Below are 18,603 nucleotides of genomic sequence, written 5' to 3'. Positions count from 1 at the left end.
GTGTATTTTATTTTATAATTTAATTTATTCAGAGTGCTTTCTTGGGTAGCGGGTCAGACAATTGAAACAGCATAATATCATATTCGCATGAATGGCCTTGTGGGACGTGGGAGGGCAGCGGGGAGGGGAGTGGAGAGCAGGGCTGGCCATCGAAGGTTCAACATACACACATACTTTCTAGCGCAAACTAGACACACATGGGGTTAAGTATAGCACATAGTATTAGATTGTATATGGAATTAAATACTTTGAACTTGAGTGTAGCTTAGTTTCGTAAGACAGAATGTTTAGCGATTAAAGTAAGAAAGATTCGACTATGTAAAAGTGAGAATAAATTGCAGTGTCAGAGAAATGCGTAAGGTATTGTTCCTGGAATGTACATGTGCAATGGCACACACGCAACATTGATGTATTGTTGTGAAGAACTCAGCATAAGGCTTTTGGCTATACAGAAATCGAAAGTTCGTTAGAAAGTAAAAGTATGTTGCTCCTGGGTCTGCCCACAATTGCGCCAACTAATCAACTCTGGCCTATAGGTAACCGTGTGGTGTGGCCCACTTAGGCCTGCTTGGCCTTCAGGCTGGCGGGCATCTCTGGGGGTGGTGGACGGGGAATGCCCAGGGCGACCTTCACACCGTCATAGATGAACCACTGCAGAGCGGTCAGAGTACCGATCATGATGATACGAGGCGTCAAACCGTTCCACATGCCGCTGAAGCCCAGCGACTTGGCCACGCTGATGGCGCTGGCTCCCTTGGCCTGGTTCAGCTTGGACACCACCACGTCGGCGGGATGCGACACCACGGCGCAGAACACACCGGCGATGTAGCCAGCGGCAAAGGTCACGATCAACTGCTCGCCCTTGGTGCAGTCGGCACGGGGCTTGGGCACCACATACCTGCAGGAGATGCAAATATTAGTATTGATTTAAATGAGAAGGGATGGGATAGGACTTTCAAAACTTTAGACGGAATTGACATTCTTTAGTTTTCACAAATAATATAATTCTATAATTCCTTTTTATAATTAGTGAGCGAAGTCAAAAGTACTTTTGAAAGAATGATACAAAAAGTTTCTTATCAGCAAACAAGATAGAATTAAGTTTATCACTTCGTATTCTAGTGTGATAGATACGTCAGAAGTAGTTATCTGCAGACAGGAAAAAAAAAATTATTTCCCCTAAAAGTAAATTAGATTATGAAGTCTTTCCATTGGATAAGTAGAAAGAGAAACGCATCCGGCATTTTTTCTTAATCATTGGTGAATTTCTTTTATTCAGGCTAAAGAGCCGTCTATAAAAAACTTTAAAAATCCCTAAAGCATGGCGCTAATTATAAGATTGGTAATGTTAATAGATAGCTCTATCGATATATGACGATTTTAAAGATCATCTTCAACTGAATGAGTCACTCTAAAAGAAGTGTAAGCCCCCAAAGCAAATGCTACTTACTTGTAGAGCAACTCCACGGTGCGCTCGAAGCAAGCGAACTTCATCATGGTGTAGGGGATCTGTCGCATCCACAGGGGGACCAGACCCTTGTAGAAGGCGTTGACGCCCTCCTCCTTGAGCATCTTGGGCACGGCCTCGCGGAAGTTGTTGGCGAATCCGGGGATGGTCTGGATCTTGACCTTGGCGGCCTCGAACGGCGACAGAGCGATGTCGGCGAAGAACTCGGCCGAAGCGGAAGCAGCCAGATACAAGGAGGTGCGGTACAGGTAGGCATTCTCCTCACCAATGATATCGGCGTACTTTACCTTGAACACCTCGTACAGACCGAACTTGCACAGACCCTATAGAGAACACATAAAGGCAATTTAATTGTTTTCCACTTCATCATTCTACAACTGTGATTAAACTGCCATTAAGCCTAGTGATATTTCAAAATAATTGAATCAATACTCTAGATAAAATAATTGTTTGTATCCATGGCAACTTATTAGCCCATGGAATAAAATGTATATCAAATATTCTGTTATATTTGTACTTGTATTATAGTAGTTCTGTTTATATGCAACGGCGTTTGGTCAATTAAATCTTTGCTGTTGCATTCCGAATACGTTTTCCCAATGAACCCCCTTATACACTTTTAGTATATCAAAATATCGGATATCGATCTGATCACTTCTTGTATCTGTGTCGAAACCTGTAATTAGGGTCACCAGACCAAGTCACGAGTGGGGAAGCTTAATCCGCCTCCAGACAATTATGCAACCCCTCCCACGAAAGAGCCATTCTCACCTGTGCCGAGTAGCCCAGCAGGGTGGGGAACCAGCCCTTGGCCAGTCCACGAGCGCCCTCCTCCGCCACGGTGACCTTGAATCCGTGCACCAGGTTCTTGTACTTGGCCTGGTCCACCTGCAGACGGCACTTGACCAGATCCAGCGGGACCACGAAGGTGTGGGTGGTGCCGCAGCTGAGGATGCCGCCGATGCCGCACAGGGCGAAGTACTTGGAGCTGCCGAACTCGCAGGAGTCCTGCTGGTTGGCCACCGGAGCGGCGGCGGCGGCGATCTGGCGACCTTCCACCGGCTGGGGATCCACCAGGGGGGCGGCGGCGTCGCATCGCACGGCCGTCAGGGGGCTGCGGAAGGGCGAGTTCCGGGCGGTTTCGAAGAAGCTGGAGAACATCTTGCTTTCTTTCTGGATACTTGGGTCGGCTGAAAGGGCACAAAAGACCGTCCGTTAGTTACGTACCACACATGTGCTTTATCTAATTATATATAGCTGGGCAATCAGCTGCTTTTCGCCTCGCTGGGTTACATAACGGCGTGCCCGCAGTGCCGCAGACTTACGACTCTGGATTTAACCGCAAAACGGAAACAAAGCAAACGAACACGGGAATTTAGTCTATTTTCGGGGAACCCAATCGAACGTCTCGCTTACTTCGATTTCGATTCGGCAGAGTCTTGTTCTTATGCAATTTTTGGCCCCGATTTTCGCACTTACTCTTAGTCAGCAACGTTTCTTGGCTCGTGGGCGGGGATTCAAAGAATGAGGGGGGCGGCTAGCGGTGGAGAAACTTCGATGCCAACATCGATTTTTCAAAATATCGGTCCTATCGATGTTTGGCAGGGATTGTCGATGTTTATCCACACCCTACGAAGAACATCTCCCTCTCTCTCTCTCTCTGTTAGTTCGACGTTTCGTTAACATTTCGCTGTTAGTTCGACGTTTCACTAACATTTCATTGCAAAACACGCAAATTCACCGCTAGAGGTGGAGGTCGCCAACACCGATGTCATCGATGTTTTTAATATGTGTCCCATCAACCGTTACCCATCTCTAACGATATCTTTTTGCCACTGTTATCTTCACTTAATTTTTGGCGCCATCTGCCGGTGGCACACGCTCTAGCCGAAGCTATTTGAAACATCGACAAAACATTGATATATTCCGCCAAAAACATCGAAAACATCGATTCCCGCCAAGTTCGCTAGCTGGAAACTAAATCGCTAAATGCGGGGCATGTCTCCGCTAGCTATTCATAAAAGTGGTTGGTGTCTCCGCGATGCTAACGATGCCGATCGAGGTTTTTCATTTCTAATATTGACTTAATCAATATTGGAAAAATGGTCACACCAAACAATATCATTCCAGTTCCCCATTCAAATGGCGTTGCCCGACTTAAATCGGAAAGAAAACTTTAACGGACACCAACCGAGGACACAAACCAATAAAGGATAACTTTCTTCGTTCTTCATAACTTGAGCTAGGTTTCTATATGTCCCAGACAAGATCGAGATTATAAATTGGGGTAAATCCTAGTCTACAACTCAAAGCTATTGTTGCAGAAGATGGTGGCTGTTGTTATGGAAGTTCGACTGCTGACTTGACGTGTCCTGCTTTAAATGCACTTAATTATAAAACTTATTGATACCAGTGGCTAAATAATTTAAGAGCAAAAAATCATCATGCCAAACATCAAATTATACTCGGCAACTCTCCAGGTTGAACACATCCTGTATGCAAGCGCATTCTTACGACATACAGCAAGCTTTTTAAGCAAAATAGTCCGAACTGTAAAAGTTGTTCATAAAAAAAATGTTTAATGCCTAACGGCATAAAACAGAGTCAGTAGGTCGCTATATTATCAAATTTGCATTAATCCTTTTTAAAATCTGTCGATGTTTGGACATCTCGCTACTCTCAAATGCGAAATTCGTAAGCATTCCAACTAAAAAAAACGTTTTTTTTTTGTGCATAAAGCAAAACTAGGCACTACGATCGAAGTTGGAAAACTTTTGATTTTAAAATAGTCACAAAAATCTAAGCCATTTGAACGCTATACAAAACAGAAGTCACTTTCTCGAAAGCCAGTTCAAACACTGACTTTTGTAAAACGTTGATGAAGACTTTGATGGAATTAATTTTAAACAAGAAAGGAAGCAAACTTCGGCAAGCCGAAGTTCATATACCTTTGCAGCTATTGCAAGAATCAAATATTTTTGAAAAAATTAAAATTATGATTTACTTGCGTATATGTCTAAAAACATTGAAGCGATGATGATTTGCAGCTCAATTATTAGATATGATATATTCTTCCGATTTTGATGAAATTTAAACCGTAATTCTGAAATAGTTAACCATTACTATATGTCGAAGAACTAATAGAAAAATTTAAAAACAGCAAAGCTATATTATACCCTTGCAGAGGGTATTATAATTTCAGTCAGAAGTTTGCAACGCAGTGAAGGAGACATCTCCGACCCTATAAAGTATATATATTCTTGATCAGCATCACTAGGAGAGTCGATCTAGCCATGTCCGTCTGTCCGTCTGTATGATATAGTCGTCCGATTTCCAATTTCAGTCAGAAGTTTGCAACGCAGTGAAGGAGACATCTCCGACCCTATAAAGTATATATAATCTTGATCAGCATCACTAGGAGAGTCGATCTAGCCATGTCCGTCTGTCCGTCCGTCTGTCCGTCCGTTTCTACGCAAACTAGTCTCTCAGTTTTAAAGCTGTCTGAATGAAACTTTTCCAAAAGCTGTCTTTCTATTACAGGTAGTATATAAGTCTGAACGAGCCGGATCGGGCGACTATAGCATATAGCTCCCATAGGAACAATCGGAAAAAAAAAAATCTAACTTTGCTGTTTTTTAAATTTTTTTTAGTTCTTCGACATATAGTAATGGTTAAATATTTCAGAACTACGGTTTAAAATATAAAATAACTATTCCAGAAAAAAAAACAAAAAGCTTTAAAATTTAAACTGATTTTTGGCTGCATAAATTGAAAAAAGATAACAAATTAGTCAGGCGGTTTCGGTAGGGTTTTACTAAAACACTTAAAAAAATTGACGATACTCGCCGTATCAATTCCGTTTAAAATGATTATTCAATCATATAGCTAAACAAATCAGCGGAAATAAAATAAAAACACAAAAGCTATTTAGAACCAGTCGTTCAGTACAATCAATCTATGTCAGCTATGAGAGTAAAGTATGGTCGTCTAATTTAGATCAAGTTCATGGGAGGAAATCAGCGTTTATAAGTTCCTTTTTTTTCTTCGTTTCAAGGACTTAATATATGTACACCTTTTAAAACTGGAAACGATTCCAAATATGAACGAGTGTTGCATATAATTTTGTAAGACCTTTTTAATAGGAATTAGAAATCCGCAAGAACCTACGATTGATGGATGTAATTTTTTTAAGTTATTTTAATTGAAGTTCTCAATCCCCAAGAGCCTATAATTATGGTACTTTCCGATAAACTGTGAATTAATTTGCTAAACAAATGTGTTAGAATCATGATGAGCAACGTTTTGCCATAGACTTGTCCTGATCCGGAATTTGCTTTGCACGGACAGGACTTTAAGCCTTCGTATTCCATCTTATGTTTCATTCTGCAAGTGAAACAAAACTCTCCTTCGTGGTCTTTAGTTACTAAGATTTGGCAGCCGCTATTAGGGGACCAAACACAGCATATTTTCGCATCCACACTGTCTGCAATTTTAAAGAATTTAAAAAGTTTGTTAAGTAAAAGTTGCATGCTTTCTTTACCGATGTTAATGTCGGTTGGAATGCAAACGTCTAAATTGGTGGATGTTTTAGGAAAGGAATACTTAATGTTTGTACGGTTCCTAAAATGTGGTCCTGTATAACAACTATAACCGGTGTCTTCAACACGACACAACCCTTTGTTTTCCTCCCTACAGTCCAAACACTTAAAAGTCGATGAGAAGTCAAGGCTAGACTCAGTAGCGACAGTGGACTCATTACTCGGCTGGGCAAACGTGGTCAAATAGCTCAAACCGAGTATTAAAATAAATTTATATACACATTTAGAAAACATTTTGAAATGAAATAAATAAACATTTTGAAAGAAATAAAATCAATTTAACAAGATATGAAAAGTAATCTGTGATTGAAATAGGCGAAAATTGAGTTTTAGAGATAGATGTTTCTAATAATTATCACGCATCTCAGATGAGAAATATTTTCATAGGAAAGTAAATTAGTTTTTCCTTTATTACTTTTTACAAGTTTTTCAGTTTATCTAAATGTAGTTTGGAAAACGTATCCTCAATCATGTCCTTCAAGCCTAAAAACAACAGAGGAAAATATCATAATTTTGTTATAAAAAATATATTGAAATATGAACGTTTGAGCAGGAAAGTATTGTTAGTTAAACATTAGGGTTTTAAACTCATAAAAATCTTCATCAAATAAACTATATTATACATTTCACATATTGTAACCTAAGAACATCTAGACTGGCTCAAAATACATACTTTAAAACATATCAAGTATTGCCTAAATTTTCTAAAGGAGCTTATAGTTTTTTAAAAGTTTTTTCAAGCGAGAATTTTGATGAAGGCTCTGAAGAATTATTATATTGAATTTACGGTTAAGTCCAGGTATTTTGTTCATTGCCCTATCGCCTGTGGCTTGGATACACTCCGATAGTTGAAAACCGACCTCACACTTTCGAGCATCCTCGATAGATCGACACTGGGTCTCTATTGCCTTTTGATGCTCTGCGTTGTACGCATAAATATTTCCTTTTTTAATGAGGGTATCAATGTTAACCTTGCCATTTGAAACGAATCCCATCTTTTCCATAACGCAGTGCCGGGCGCACTTGTCACTTGTAGTGCCGTTCTTGATTGATACACCTAAATTCTCTTTGTGGCAGTATTGCCCTAGCTTTTTAAAGTGAACAAATCGGCATCTGATAAACCATACTATAATATTTGTCTTAAATAGAATTGGAGGCTAAAGGACGTTATTTATTTACCTGAACAGACGATTGAAGAAAAGCGACTGAAATATATAGTGCCATAAAAGCCTTTATATTCATCATAAGTATTTTCTTCGGAGTTTTGTAAACTGTTAAGCTGTGCAATAAATGGGCCAAGCATTGTATGCTTATTATATTGTCCAAATACTTCAATAGCTTCAGATTTCATGGGTATTAATGTGAAGTTCCTCTGAATGGTCGACCACGTACATGACGAATCGTACACAATGTGCGAAAAGAGACTACTGTACATATCATAAAATAATAAATTAAAGAAGTTTTATAAATCTAACATATATAATTTAAACTTTTGTACAGTCCAGAAAATATTCAGTATCACTTGTTAAGGTATACGTGGTGAAAAAGCATTACGAAGTATAATAAAAAATCAATAATGATAAACTTTAAATTCATTTCAAATGTGTTACAACTTACTACAATTTTAAATCCCTTACGAAATGTTTTTTTTTAATATGGACATAAGCTCAATACGACTGTCTCCTGTTTTAATTCGCTTTATTTTTTCTTAGTTACCTTATAAAGATTGATTTGAAAGAGCTTTCTTAAATGTTAGAAATGACTTGGTCAATAAACTCTTAAACATTTATAAAATATTGATTTTTTGTTTATTTTTAAATGTTGTAAATAAGTTAAACGGATTAAAAGAAACTGAGGTGATGATCTGAGCCGTAAAGCTTCTATCAGCTGATTTCCGCGACTCTCTTTCTGAAAGCTTTGAGTCTGGTTTCCGATTTACTTTGCGCTTCTTTCTTTTACTTTGTCGCGGTCTCTGCCTTTGTGTTTGTTTTTGCTTTTGGCTTTGCATTTTTGTGTTTGCCGGTCGTGGATTTTTGTGGAGTGGAGTTCCGTCGTCAGTTTGAGTTTGGTTCGTAGCGCGTTCGCACACGCGCGCGCTCTATAGTTTGTACATCTATATTCCCATCCGATCCGATCCGATCCGAGATCCGATCTGACCGTCTTCGTGCTTTTCGCCTGCTTCTCGCTCTCTCTAATCAGTTGGCCTACGCTTTGGGTCCGCGTACTTCGCGGCTAATTTCCAACTTAAGAAGTGAAAAACAACAAAATCAGGCAAATAATTGAGTAATTAAAGTTAAACGTAAGGAGAGCTGCTCTGCCAAGTGTTTTGTGTTGTGCGCCTTTTGTGTAACGGTCTGCTAACTGGAGCTGGATCTTGAAAATTATTACGCCAAAGTGTTTGAGTAAATTGATTGTGGAATGGTTTTGAAAGCGTAAGAGTGGATGCGATTAACTGATCGATTTGGGTTTAGTATGAGAGGAGGAAGCATAAATCGAATAGCTGTCAAGAGACTGGGATTTGCTTGCATGGTTTTTTACAAGCGGAAAAGAAAGTTTGATTTAGGAGAATCGGAAAGTGATCAAACCAGCGAATAAATAAATAAATTGAATATTTTCTATGCAGAGGAAATCACAAAAATTCGTAAATTATTACTATTCGTAATCGTGTCACAGTTAAAATAAACAATCAGCTACGCCTTTGCCTTATTCTTTTCAGTGGTTTGAATTACCACCTAGTTGAAAATGTTGTTTGTTAGAAGATTTTAAAAGGTGATAAAATGATAAAAAAAAATCTTGTTACCTGATAATTAAATCTGTGAACACCTTCTGAATGGTGTTCCAAAATGCAAACCTTAAATCAACCTTAGTGATTTTCTTTGCATATCGTATTTCAAATGATCTCATAAGATTATCTCATTTTTATAAGCGATAAATAGCAGTTTGACAAGCAATGGGAAAGTCTTAGTATTTGAACCTGCTGATTAAAGATTAGTTTTCAGGAGCCGAACATTTTTTTTGAATTGATTAAAATAACCAATTATTATATGTATTTACAATAAATAAATCTTTAGGCTCGTAGTTAAAAATTGTTAGTTCTTTTTTTTTTAATTAAATAACTCAAATACCAATAAAGGAATTTCACAAAACAAGTATTAATTAACTGTGTAACATAAAGAAAGCAGTAATTTTCCCCATGACCCACAATTATTCAGTGGATAAGTTTCCTTCTTTAAAAAAAATCATTAAATTTCTTCATCCAACAAAGAAAGGTAATTCCTTAAAAAAATACAAAACTAATCAACAGCACTTGCGACTAGTTAACCAGCAGCCGAAATTGGCAACTTCCTTCGGTTGGGCGCCAAGTCATTAGCTGCCACCCTGCCCCCCAGCCCCTCCTCCGGTTTACCCCCCTCCCCCCCGTGGGGGCCCACTCAGAGTACCGCTATGACTAGACAGGCCTTGTCCATATATTTCTTTATTTTTTTCGCATACGAATATATGCAGCCATTAGCCACCGCATCAACAAACGAGACGCCACAAACACACACACTGATCTTAAGGCACACACAGATACTCAAAGGAGGATCGAGGGGAAGATGAAGGGGAAGGGACTCGGTGACGTTTGCTTTGGGGGCCCCTTCACTTTTTGTTGTTGCACAGAAAAAAAAAATGTTATGACTTGCAAATATAATACTACCTTAAAACTCTTAGGAGTATCAAGCTTTTTTAAGGGCCCCATCCTTTCATTAGTGGATATTTGTTGATCAACTTTATGTACTTATATTTTTTTTGCAAGAGTCGATTACAAAATTTAATTTTATATAGTTATAAGGGTAAAAAAACTTTTTTTTTTAATTTATATAATTTATAGAAAGTACTTAAGGCTTCTATCTCAGATTAGATGACGGGCATTTTTTAACCAAAACTCAAATTTTATAATTTGTTCAGGGAGAACAAGATTTTATAAAAGATATGTCTAAAAAATTTAAAATATTAAATAAAATAGAAAATTTATAATGAACAAGAAGGAAAGCAAACTTCGGCAAGCCGAAGTTCATATACCCTTGCAGCTATTGCATTAATTAAATACTTTTGAAAACATTTAAATTATGATTTACTTGAGTATGTGCTAAAAAAAAACATTGAAACTATGATTATTTGCAGCTCAATTATTAGATAGTTATTTTATATATTTTTATTATTTCTATGGGAGCTATATGCTATAGACGTCCGATTTTGATAAAATTTATACCATAATTCTGAAATAATTAAACATTGCTATATGTCGAAGAACTAAACAAAAAATTAAAAAACAGAAAAGTTATAATTTTTTTCATTTATTTTTCCGATTGTTCCTATGGGAGCTATATGCTATAGTCGTCCGATTTGATGAAATTGAAACCGTAATTCTGAAATATTAAACCATTACTATATCTCGAAGAACTAAACAAAAAATTAAAAAACAGCAAAGTTATAATTTTTTTTCATTTATTTTTCCGATTGTTCCTATGGGAGCTATATGCTATAGTCGTCCGATTTTGATGAAATTTAAACCGTAAATCGGAAATATTTTACCATTACTATATGTCGAAGAACTAAACAAAAAATTAAAAAACAGCAAAGTTATAATTTTTTTTCATTTATTTTTCCGATTGTTCCTATGGGAGCTATATGCTATAGTCGTCCGATCCGGCTCGTTCCGACTTATATACTACCTGCAATAGAAAGACAACTTTTGGGAAAGTTTCATGCAGATAGCTTTAAAACTGAGAGACTAGTTTGCATATAACGGACGGACAGACGGACAGACGGACATGGCTAGATCGACTCTCCTAGTGATGCTGATCAAGAATATATATACTTTATAGGGTCGGAAACGTCTCCTTCACTGCGTTGCAAACTTCTGACTGAAATTATAATACCCTCTGCAAGGGTATAAAAATATGTTTTTTTTTGTTATAATCAAATAAATAACAATAAAAGTAATAGGCTTACCAAATTTACATTTTGATGTTGTTGTCGATAAATTATTTTTCGTCGTGCTGGTCGTTGTTTTTTCGTGGTCGGATGAAAAAGTTGCCGCGGCAAGTGCAATTCGCGGTTCGCCGTCCGCGACTTCGCATTCCGCTGGCCGAAAGTATCTTTGGAGTTTTGCATCTTGTGGATGTCTGCCGCGCTTAACTGTAAATTGAGGCATGTGCCGCACTCTCTCTCTCTCTATCTTTTTCCGTCTGTATATGTGCGCTCTCTTTTGTCTGTCAAGTTCAATGTGCGTTGACAATTTTCCATTTTCAAATGGGCGACGTTTTCCACTTTGATTGTTTTTTTTTTTTGTTTGCTGCCGCCGCTTCTTGTACTTTCACACACACTGGGCCTCCATTGTGGCTGCGCAACTGTGCGTGTATTTTAATTTATTTTAAATCGAACGGCAATTTGAATTTAAGCCAAAGCCGAATAAAAAAGCAAGAGGTAGTGAGGTTTTTTGCGCATTCAACCCGGAACTCAAGGTATGGCAGAGTACCCGAAATCAGGCAGTCGCTCTGCCGATCGAGTCGTGTGTGGATGTTTTCCAGGCAATGTATCTACGAATATCACTCCATCCTCATCGCAAACGCAGTGCATAAATCAGCGACGGAAAGAAGAAAAAATCTCCGCTTCGTTTTTTGTTAGTTTTGTGAAAGCGCAAGTCGTAGCGTAATTTTTACACTTTTACCAAAGAGAAAGAAGACGGAAAGATACATAGATACTCTTTACATACGGCTCATAAGCATCTTTTCTCTATTACCCACCGACATATACGATTCGTTTGCCGTTGTTTGTCTTTAAGCCGCTTAATTGAAAGTCTTGGCCTGACTTATGACTCGTTGGAAAAGCCAACAGTAAGGAGAAGACTTCGAGTTGGTAAACGCTTTTCCAGCTGGGCCAGAGTGAAACCGCGGTAGCGATCAAAAATAACATTTTATTGATAGCAGTGGGCTTGGCAAAGGGAAAGCTTTCAAAACTTTAACCAGAAGTTCTCCACGGTTTTTATAGTGCAGTAAACTCAACTTAATGAAACTAAAGTGATTATAACATGCAAGCAATTTGAAAATCTAATAAAGTGCTCAGGCCAAATCTGTCAATGTAATTGTTTGCCTATCTGTGCATGTGCTCAAAAATCAACCGATCAAACTGAATCCACAGTACACAACCAATAAGGTAAGATGAAATTAATGTTAATATTCTTTGCCCGTTTTAGTTTTTATTTATTTTTGCATATCCATTTGTTAACTCGTTTGCGATGTCTATTAACGGCATTCATCGCCCCGGGATGTGAGCTCATCTCGCGTCTAAATGATATTATTCTCTGTCCGAAACTTGTTCGGTGATTCATTTTTCACAGCTCCCTTTCTTGATTTGTTTATTTACAGTTGTGGTATCTGTTCGCTTTGCATATTTAGGCATGCAATACAGGCACGTTCAAATATTTAATCAGTTAACCGTTTCGGCATAGTTTGTTTAACATTCCGCCGAGGTTTTGCCATTGTTGTTAACTTTCCAAGTCGTTGCACATCTTTTCCCCCACCTGCCAAGCCCAATGTCAAGGTTGCCATTGTTGATGTTTTGGGTAAAATAAAAAATAAAATCAAGTTATAAAATGTGCGAGTAGCCGGCTTATTGCCAATTGTCTGCCGCTAATTGGAGCTCAACACTTCTCAAGTGGAACGAGCGCCTGTCGTATCGCTCATTTTTTTCGTATAATTTGTAATTGCTTCGTTTTTCGGACAAGCTAAAAGATATTTTACAAAAATAAATTAAGTGTGGCGAGCAATTAGTTGAGTTTTAAGCTGGCTATTTACAAAACGTAGGCAGATTAATGGCCGTCGATGGAGATGTGAAGATGAACGTGAGCTAGGGTTCGTCGGAAGATTTTCGCTACTTTTTCGGCCTATAGCAGGTAGATACAAAAATGATAAGACATTTAGCCGGTATTTTTTGGGTTGATTACTTTAAATTATTTTATGCTGATAAAGTTTTAGGTACCGAGACTGTTTTGCATAAATGAAAATAAGTCAAAACCGCATGTTATTCAAATCCTCAGTAACTTTATTCGCACTGACAATAACAAATGGGAAATATTTACTAAGCCCGGTTTCCATTTTTACTTAGTTAAAATCTTAAAAGCTAATAGACCCTGAGCTAGTCCCGAAATCTTAATTATGACCAAAAATAAGAAAAATATAAATAAATGCCATCAGCAATTTTCAAGGTTATGATTAAGTATCGATAATTGTGTCAACGGCCATCAAGAAACGCATCTATCAACATCTGATGAAACCGCGCGACTTAAGTATATTATTTGGCATACAAATGTCCACGAAATTGCTGGTCAATTAATAAGTCATTAGGGCAAAGTTTTAGTTCCAGCCCAGAGCAAAGAATTCTAACATTTATCAATACCGTTCGCTATTCTTTTGGGTTTCTTTCTCTAGGAATTTTGGCCCAGAGCAAAGATGCGGAACCGTTAAGCGTTTCACCTGAAGCAAGTCACTAAGAAGCGAATGGAGAAAAACTGTCTTAAATTTGACTTTTTAATGTTAATAAAACATTTTTTACGAGTCTTTTATGTGTGAAAATTACGCAGAAGGGCATACAAATAAACGAGACCACGAGCTGTAAAACAGTTAGCCAGAAGGCAGGTGCACAGCCAAGTTAATATAATACGTCATTACGGGAGCTCCATCTGTACCTACATACTTACCATTTTTTCTCCAACTCCCTTTTTGAGTCCCCCAACACTTAGAAAAATTACCGATCATTTTCCAAGCATTATATTCATAAAACCTCAGTTTTCTTAACTTTTTTCTAAAATATGTTATTTTAACTTTTGCTTGTTGTTAAGAATTTGGATATTTAAAATCATTCAGTTTCATTGTATTTTTTAATTTTTTTTCTCAAAATCAAAATATTATTTAAGGAAAGTGGTTCTTAAGCCAGAAGTGAATTTAATGTATTCACTTCTAACGCATATATTCTATTCCTTCTAATTGAATTTAAGTACTGTCTATATGAATTAACATTCAAAAATTTTTTTAAATTTCTTAAAAAAGGCATAAAATATTTCTTTGAGTAGATTTAGTACGACCAGCTCATGACTTTGAAAAATGTGTGACTTTGGAGTGAGATGACACCGTGTAAATAGCCGACGGTGAGGAAGAAACTAAACCGAAACTACTGAACAACAAGTGAAGAACAATCAGACGCGAGGCGGTAGAAAACTGCCCAAGTAGCTGGAACGCAGGTCACTGAACTCTCGGGCGGACGCTTCAAATATATTTTACACCAAGGCATTAACAAAAGCTAGTTCCCCCTCTCCACGCTCTTCTTACCAACGTCATGATAGAGCGGTATTTAGTTGACCAGTTTTTTTTTGTGAATGGCTTTTATTTATCTTGGCCTGGAATTGCCATAAAGTAATGTTTAAGGTTTTAAGCATCATAAAACTTGCTAATATGGGTTATTTTTGGTTTTTATTTCGCTGGCTTTCAGTATTTCTTTGGTTATGTCACATGATGATGAGGTACATAAGGGTATGAATTGGAAACATGAGTCAGTTTGATATTAGTATAAGCTTTAAAATATTTATCAAAAGATCGATTTCATTTGTAGTTCTGATAAGTTCATTTCTAGAAAATTTTAAGATGTTTCAGAGAATCAATCTAAGTTTTTAAATCGATCTAACCTTTTTTCACAATATTTTTGATATATAAGATTTTGAGGCTATAAAATGGCCATACTTTTTTTTTACGTAATACTTTATTGTAAATAATTTTTTGCAGGCATAAGCTTTGAGAAATATACGGTTTCTTTTGTGTATTTTCTATTAGATTCTAATCCGTTTCGCTGTACTTCTTAAGAGATCGACATTATTGAGCATTCCCGAGCAAATTGCGTTATAATTGATAACACTCTGTGAAATTAGCAGCAACAAGTCCGGAAAGTGAACCGCTTCCAATAACTGTAACCTCGGACTCGGACGCACCATCGTTGCTCGTCCCCGATTTGCCGCAATCTCATTCACTTGCTGACCCACTCTGCACCACCAGCGATGGAGCATCCACTCGAGATCGAGCCACCGAGCCGAGTGCCAAGTGCCAAGTGACGAGTGCCGGGCCGGTGGCATCAGACAATGGTTAATCGTCCAGCGTTCTCATTGCGATAGCCGGCAATTTCCGCACCTACTTAGCCGCCCCGCATGTCTAACCGTAAATCCCTATTGACCCCCATTTCCCAACCGTACTGCCTGACCACACACACATCCTCTTGCGATTCGCAGAGGGCTGATTTGTAACTTGATCAATGTGGCAATTGCTTCCTCTCCTTCCAAGCCACTTGGCCTTTTCATTAGCTTCAATTTCAATTTGCTTTTGCTATTTGCAATTTGCGCACCAAACTCTGTTTCGTTTCTGTTTCTATTTTCCAGCCATTTTTGCCTCGGTCCGGGCCGAGAAAAAACTTGTTTATGGCTCCTACAAGAATGTGGAAAGCAAGAAAACGAAACGAAACGAAACGAAACGAATAAAGAAATATACAAAACTGGGTTAAAATTGTTAGACAACCTGAAGTTGCAGTTGCCGTTTCTGAAATATTGCATAGGTATGGGGTCTGCTATCGAGTCTTGTCTCTAGGCAATGGCCTCGCCAATCTGCAAACTCCAAACCCCTTGAAGTGTGTTCGGATTGCAGCAGGCACACATCGAGTGCTAAATAGAATGTATTGGAATGTTTGCTGGATATGGGAAGATACCAACTAAGACCGGTGTACTAAAAACAAATGTATAAATCATACATTATTGTATATTGAGAGTGTTGAAATGGAGTCCTTCAAAACAAATAACTGATGGCTTAACTCCTAAATTAATCTGAAAATTATAAAAAAACTAAAAGAATAAATTTACAAATGGCAAACATTTAAAAGTAATTATTTACAAATACATTTTGTTCTGGAAAAAAAGTTTCTTTGCTTCTTATTCTCAAGTTTATAAAGTAATATTAGAAAGTTGGAAAAAAAGTTTCTTTGCTTCTTATTCTCAAGTTTATAAAGTAATATTACCATAAATTAACTTAAAAAATTCTTTAAAAAAATGTTTTAATAATTTGATGACTACCACGCTAAATCAAAATATTTTAGATTATAAGCAATGTATATTTGTATTTTTTAAGCGGTTATTAAAAACTAATATTTATTTGTATAACATGTTGCCACTTAGTTATTTATTAAGCTTTAAAGTATTTATAACGAGTTAATGATTTAAAAAGTTATTTAATAAGAAAAAAATCGAAAGTATGAAATTTTATTTATAAAGAGTTGAGATTTCGATTATAGCCTTATGGAAAACATACAGACTAAACCTTCAACTGCTGAAACATTATCCCTTAAAATGTGGCTCTGCATTTTGGGCTCGTTTGCATTTACTTTTGTGTTTGTTTCGGAGCCACTGCACTTGCGCAAAGCCCCCAAGCTCTGAAACCCTACAACAGTTAACCGAAACTCGTCTTGGGTATGGTCAGTAATGAAATAAAGCCGAACTGAGCCAAGCCAAGCAAGCCAAGTGAGCCAAGTGAGCCAACTATTGGCGGCTACTTAGTATGCCCGGGCCGAGTTCGACACTCACTCTCAGAAGGCTGAAAAGGTGCAACAAAACGCAACGCTCGGTCTCAATTGGGTTGTTGTTGGCTTATTAATTACCTCACCGCACAATTGCGTGGCACATACAAACACCCACCAGAAGGATGGGGATCGGGGGTCTTTTGCCGCTTTTGTAGAACCCACAAAAGGCGTTCGACGGTGGCGGGTAATACGAGTAACGACTTTTTGTGGCCCGTAAATGGAGCCCGGCTGATGAAGTCAACAGCCCCAACCAGTTTGAAGTTTAATTTAGCATTAGCTCTCGCTACTTACTTTATATTTTATTCAAATAGTATTTTGATTGGTTGCGTGGCTTTCCATAAACAAATGAAGAGCCCGAGAAAATTGAGAGTGACTTTGTCCATTTGCAAACTCGTTTTTGCATACTTCTCTGCCGTTTGCTGTTGGTTACTTTCAAATGTCAAACGAAGTTGAAGGTGGTCCACAATGATATTTGATTTTTTCCTATCCTACTCGCATTTTATATGATTTATTTTGAGTCATGTTGAAAACGAACAAGGCGCCTTGAGAAAACAAAAGACTTGAGCAAAAAACTTGTTTATGGCATTTTTATAGAAATTCAATTCTATAGTAGATATGATAAAATATATGCCCACATTTCTTATTACTCATATGTTATGTGCTTAACATAAATTAATTCTGTAAATTAAGACACAAATGAATTTGACGCAAATGACTGAAGCCAAAAGCTGGTTTTAGCACTTAAAATTACAACTATTTATTAAACATTAATTTCTCAAACTGAGATAAAAGTATATTTTCTACAAAGTATCGCTGAAGAAGAAAAATCATAAAGATAGAGGCACATTTAAATTAATAGAGGATACACAGTGAAAACTACGCAGCTTGTTCCCCACAACCCAGACAAAATGCATATTAAAAACACATTAAAATTGTCTGCATTAACCATTTATCATACCTTCACTTGCAATTCAATTACATTCAATGCACGATGTGCAGAAAATCCGCAGATGGCAAACAATTCCAAAAGCGATTCCAAAAAGTCATAAGCAAAATCGTGGCCGGCTCGGGTGAAACTTAATGAAGCCTGAGAAAGTTGCACAAGGCTCAGGTGACAATCATTAAAATAAAGCAACAAATGGCTGGCTAACTAACAAAATACAATAACCACAAACCAACTGAAAAAATGCGATAATTGCTAACAAATTTGTACGACAAGCGCATGCCAAACATGCAACATACAAAAGCCACAACGCATTTGAAGATTGCCTGTCTGGCTGAGGACTAGCTAATTGAAATTTAATTTATTTTTGGTCAGGTTTTAAGAACGCTTTAAGCCACGACTTATATTGCCGCCTTTCCACCTGAACTTCTGGTTTTAGCTCAGTTGGCTTGCTGCATCTTCTCGACTTCTCAAATGACCCAGTTTAATGCAAGTGGAACACTCTGACCAACAACTGCAATACGGCAACAGCTCTTGACCATAAAAAGCCAGGCGTAGATCTCTAGACAGCTCACAAATAAATAAAAAAAAGGAGAGAATCAGTTAAGTTGTTAGTTATAAATTAATAACGAAGCCTAAACACCCTTGAACACAAAAGATTTGGGTTGAAAAGGAAAATTTTCTGTGATATTCAGAATAGGTCCTCAATTATCCTATCTGATTAAATAACGACCGAATTTTATTTTAGTGTGATTTATTTTTATAAATTTTAGCTTGTTGACTAAGTGTACCGACTAGTTAGCAATTATAACTATCGTTTATTTTAAATGTATATTAAAATAAAATAATAAACTTCTTTTAAAGTTTTAAGCTTACCTTGACATACAATTTTTTTTCGCGTAAAATGCAATGATATATTTTGCAAGCTCCACTGACTTGTCTAT

The 18,603-nt window shown here is 37.4% G+C and overlaps 3 protein-coding genes across 5 annotated transcripts in view; 1 reads left to right on the top strand and 2 right to left on the bottom strand.

Moving 5' to 3' along the window:
* Positions 1-3,105, bottom strand: LOC128259678 (phosphate carrier protein, mitochondrial). 3 transcript variants are annotated; one of them, XM_052992207.1, is made up of 4 exons: positions 2,948-3,105; positions 2,240-2,658; positions 1,451-1,791; positions 1-898 (listed from the first exon to the last, which is right to left on the bottom strand). In XM_052992207.1, the coding sequence occupies exons 2-4, from the start codon at positions 2,627-2,629 to the stop codon at positions 559-561; spliced, it is 1,071 nt and encodes a 356-aa protein (XP_052848167.1). In that variant the 5' UTR covers positions 2,630-2,658; positions 2,948-3,105; the 3' UTR covers positions 1-558. The 3 variants fall into 3 exon arrangements, with proteins under 3 accessions (XP_052848167.1, XP_052848168.1, XP_052848169.1); XM_052992208.1 differs by having other exon boundaries at positions 2,885-2,972; XM_052992209.1 differs by lacking the exon at positions 2,948-3,105 and adding an exon at positions 2,794-2,935.
* Positions 3,106-5,647: 2,542 nt separating this feature from the next.
* Positions 5,648-6,356, bottom strand: LOC128259686 (uncharacterized). The gene is made up of 2 exons (XM_052992220.1): positions 6,009-6,356; positions 5,648-5,951 (listed from the first exon to the last, which is right to left on the bottom strand). The coding sequence occupies exons 1-2, from the start codon at positions 6,298-6,300 to the stop codon at positions 5,656-5,658; spliced, it is 588 nt and encodes a 195-aa protein (XP_052848180.1). The 5' UTR covers positions 6,301-6,356; the 3' UTR covers positions 5,648-5,655.
* A 1,784-nt stretch (positions 6,357-8,140) lies between these two features.
* The window catches only part of LOC128259671 (uncharacterized), a 131,902-nt gene continuing 121,439 nt past the window's right edge, over positions 8,141-18,603 (top strand). The window contains 2 exon segments of the mRNA XM_052992200.1: positions 8,141-8,365; positions 12,100-12,264. The gene's annotated coding sequence lies outside the window, so the exon portion shown is untranslated.

The sequence above is a fragment of the Drosophila gunungcola genome (genome assembly GCF_025200985.1).
Source record: "Drosophila gunungcola strain Sukarami chromosome 3L unlocalized genomic scaffold, Dgunungcola_SK_2 000009F, whole genome shotgun sequence".
Classification (NCBI taxonomy): domain Eukaryota; kingdom Metazoa; phylum Arthropoda; class Insecta; order Diptera; family Drosophilidae; genus Drosophila; species Drosophila gunungcola.
The sequence above is the reverse complement of the archived record's forward strand: the minus strand, read 5'-3'. Positions and strand labels throughout refer to the sequence as shown.

What these genes read in the sequence shown, in the direction of transcription:
- LOC128259686 (XM_052992220.1), bottom strand. Translation starts at nt 6,300, where the DNA reads ATGTTTTCTAAATGTGTATATAAATTTATTTTAATACTCGGTTTGAGC. An exon ending in TCCAACCGACATTAACATCG is followed by an intron (nt 5,952 to 6,008) that starts GTAAAGAAAGCA and finishes TTAAAATTGCAG; the next exon opens with ACAGTGTGGATGCGAAAATA.
- LOC128259678 (XM_052992207.1), bottom strand. Translation starts at nt 2,629, where the DNA reads ATGTTCTCCAGCTTCTTCGAAACCGCCCGGAACTCGCCCTTCCGCAGC. An exon ending in TGCTGGGCTACTCGGCACAG is followed by an intron (nt 1,792 to 2,239) that starts GTGAGAATGGCT and finishes TGTTCTCTATAG; the next exon opens with GGTCTGTGCAAGTTCGGTCT. An exon ending in ACCGTGGAGTTGCTCTACAA is followed by an intron (nt 899 to 1,450) that starts GTAAGTAGCATT and finishes CATCTCCTGCAG; the next exon opens with GTATGTGGTGCCCAAGCCCC.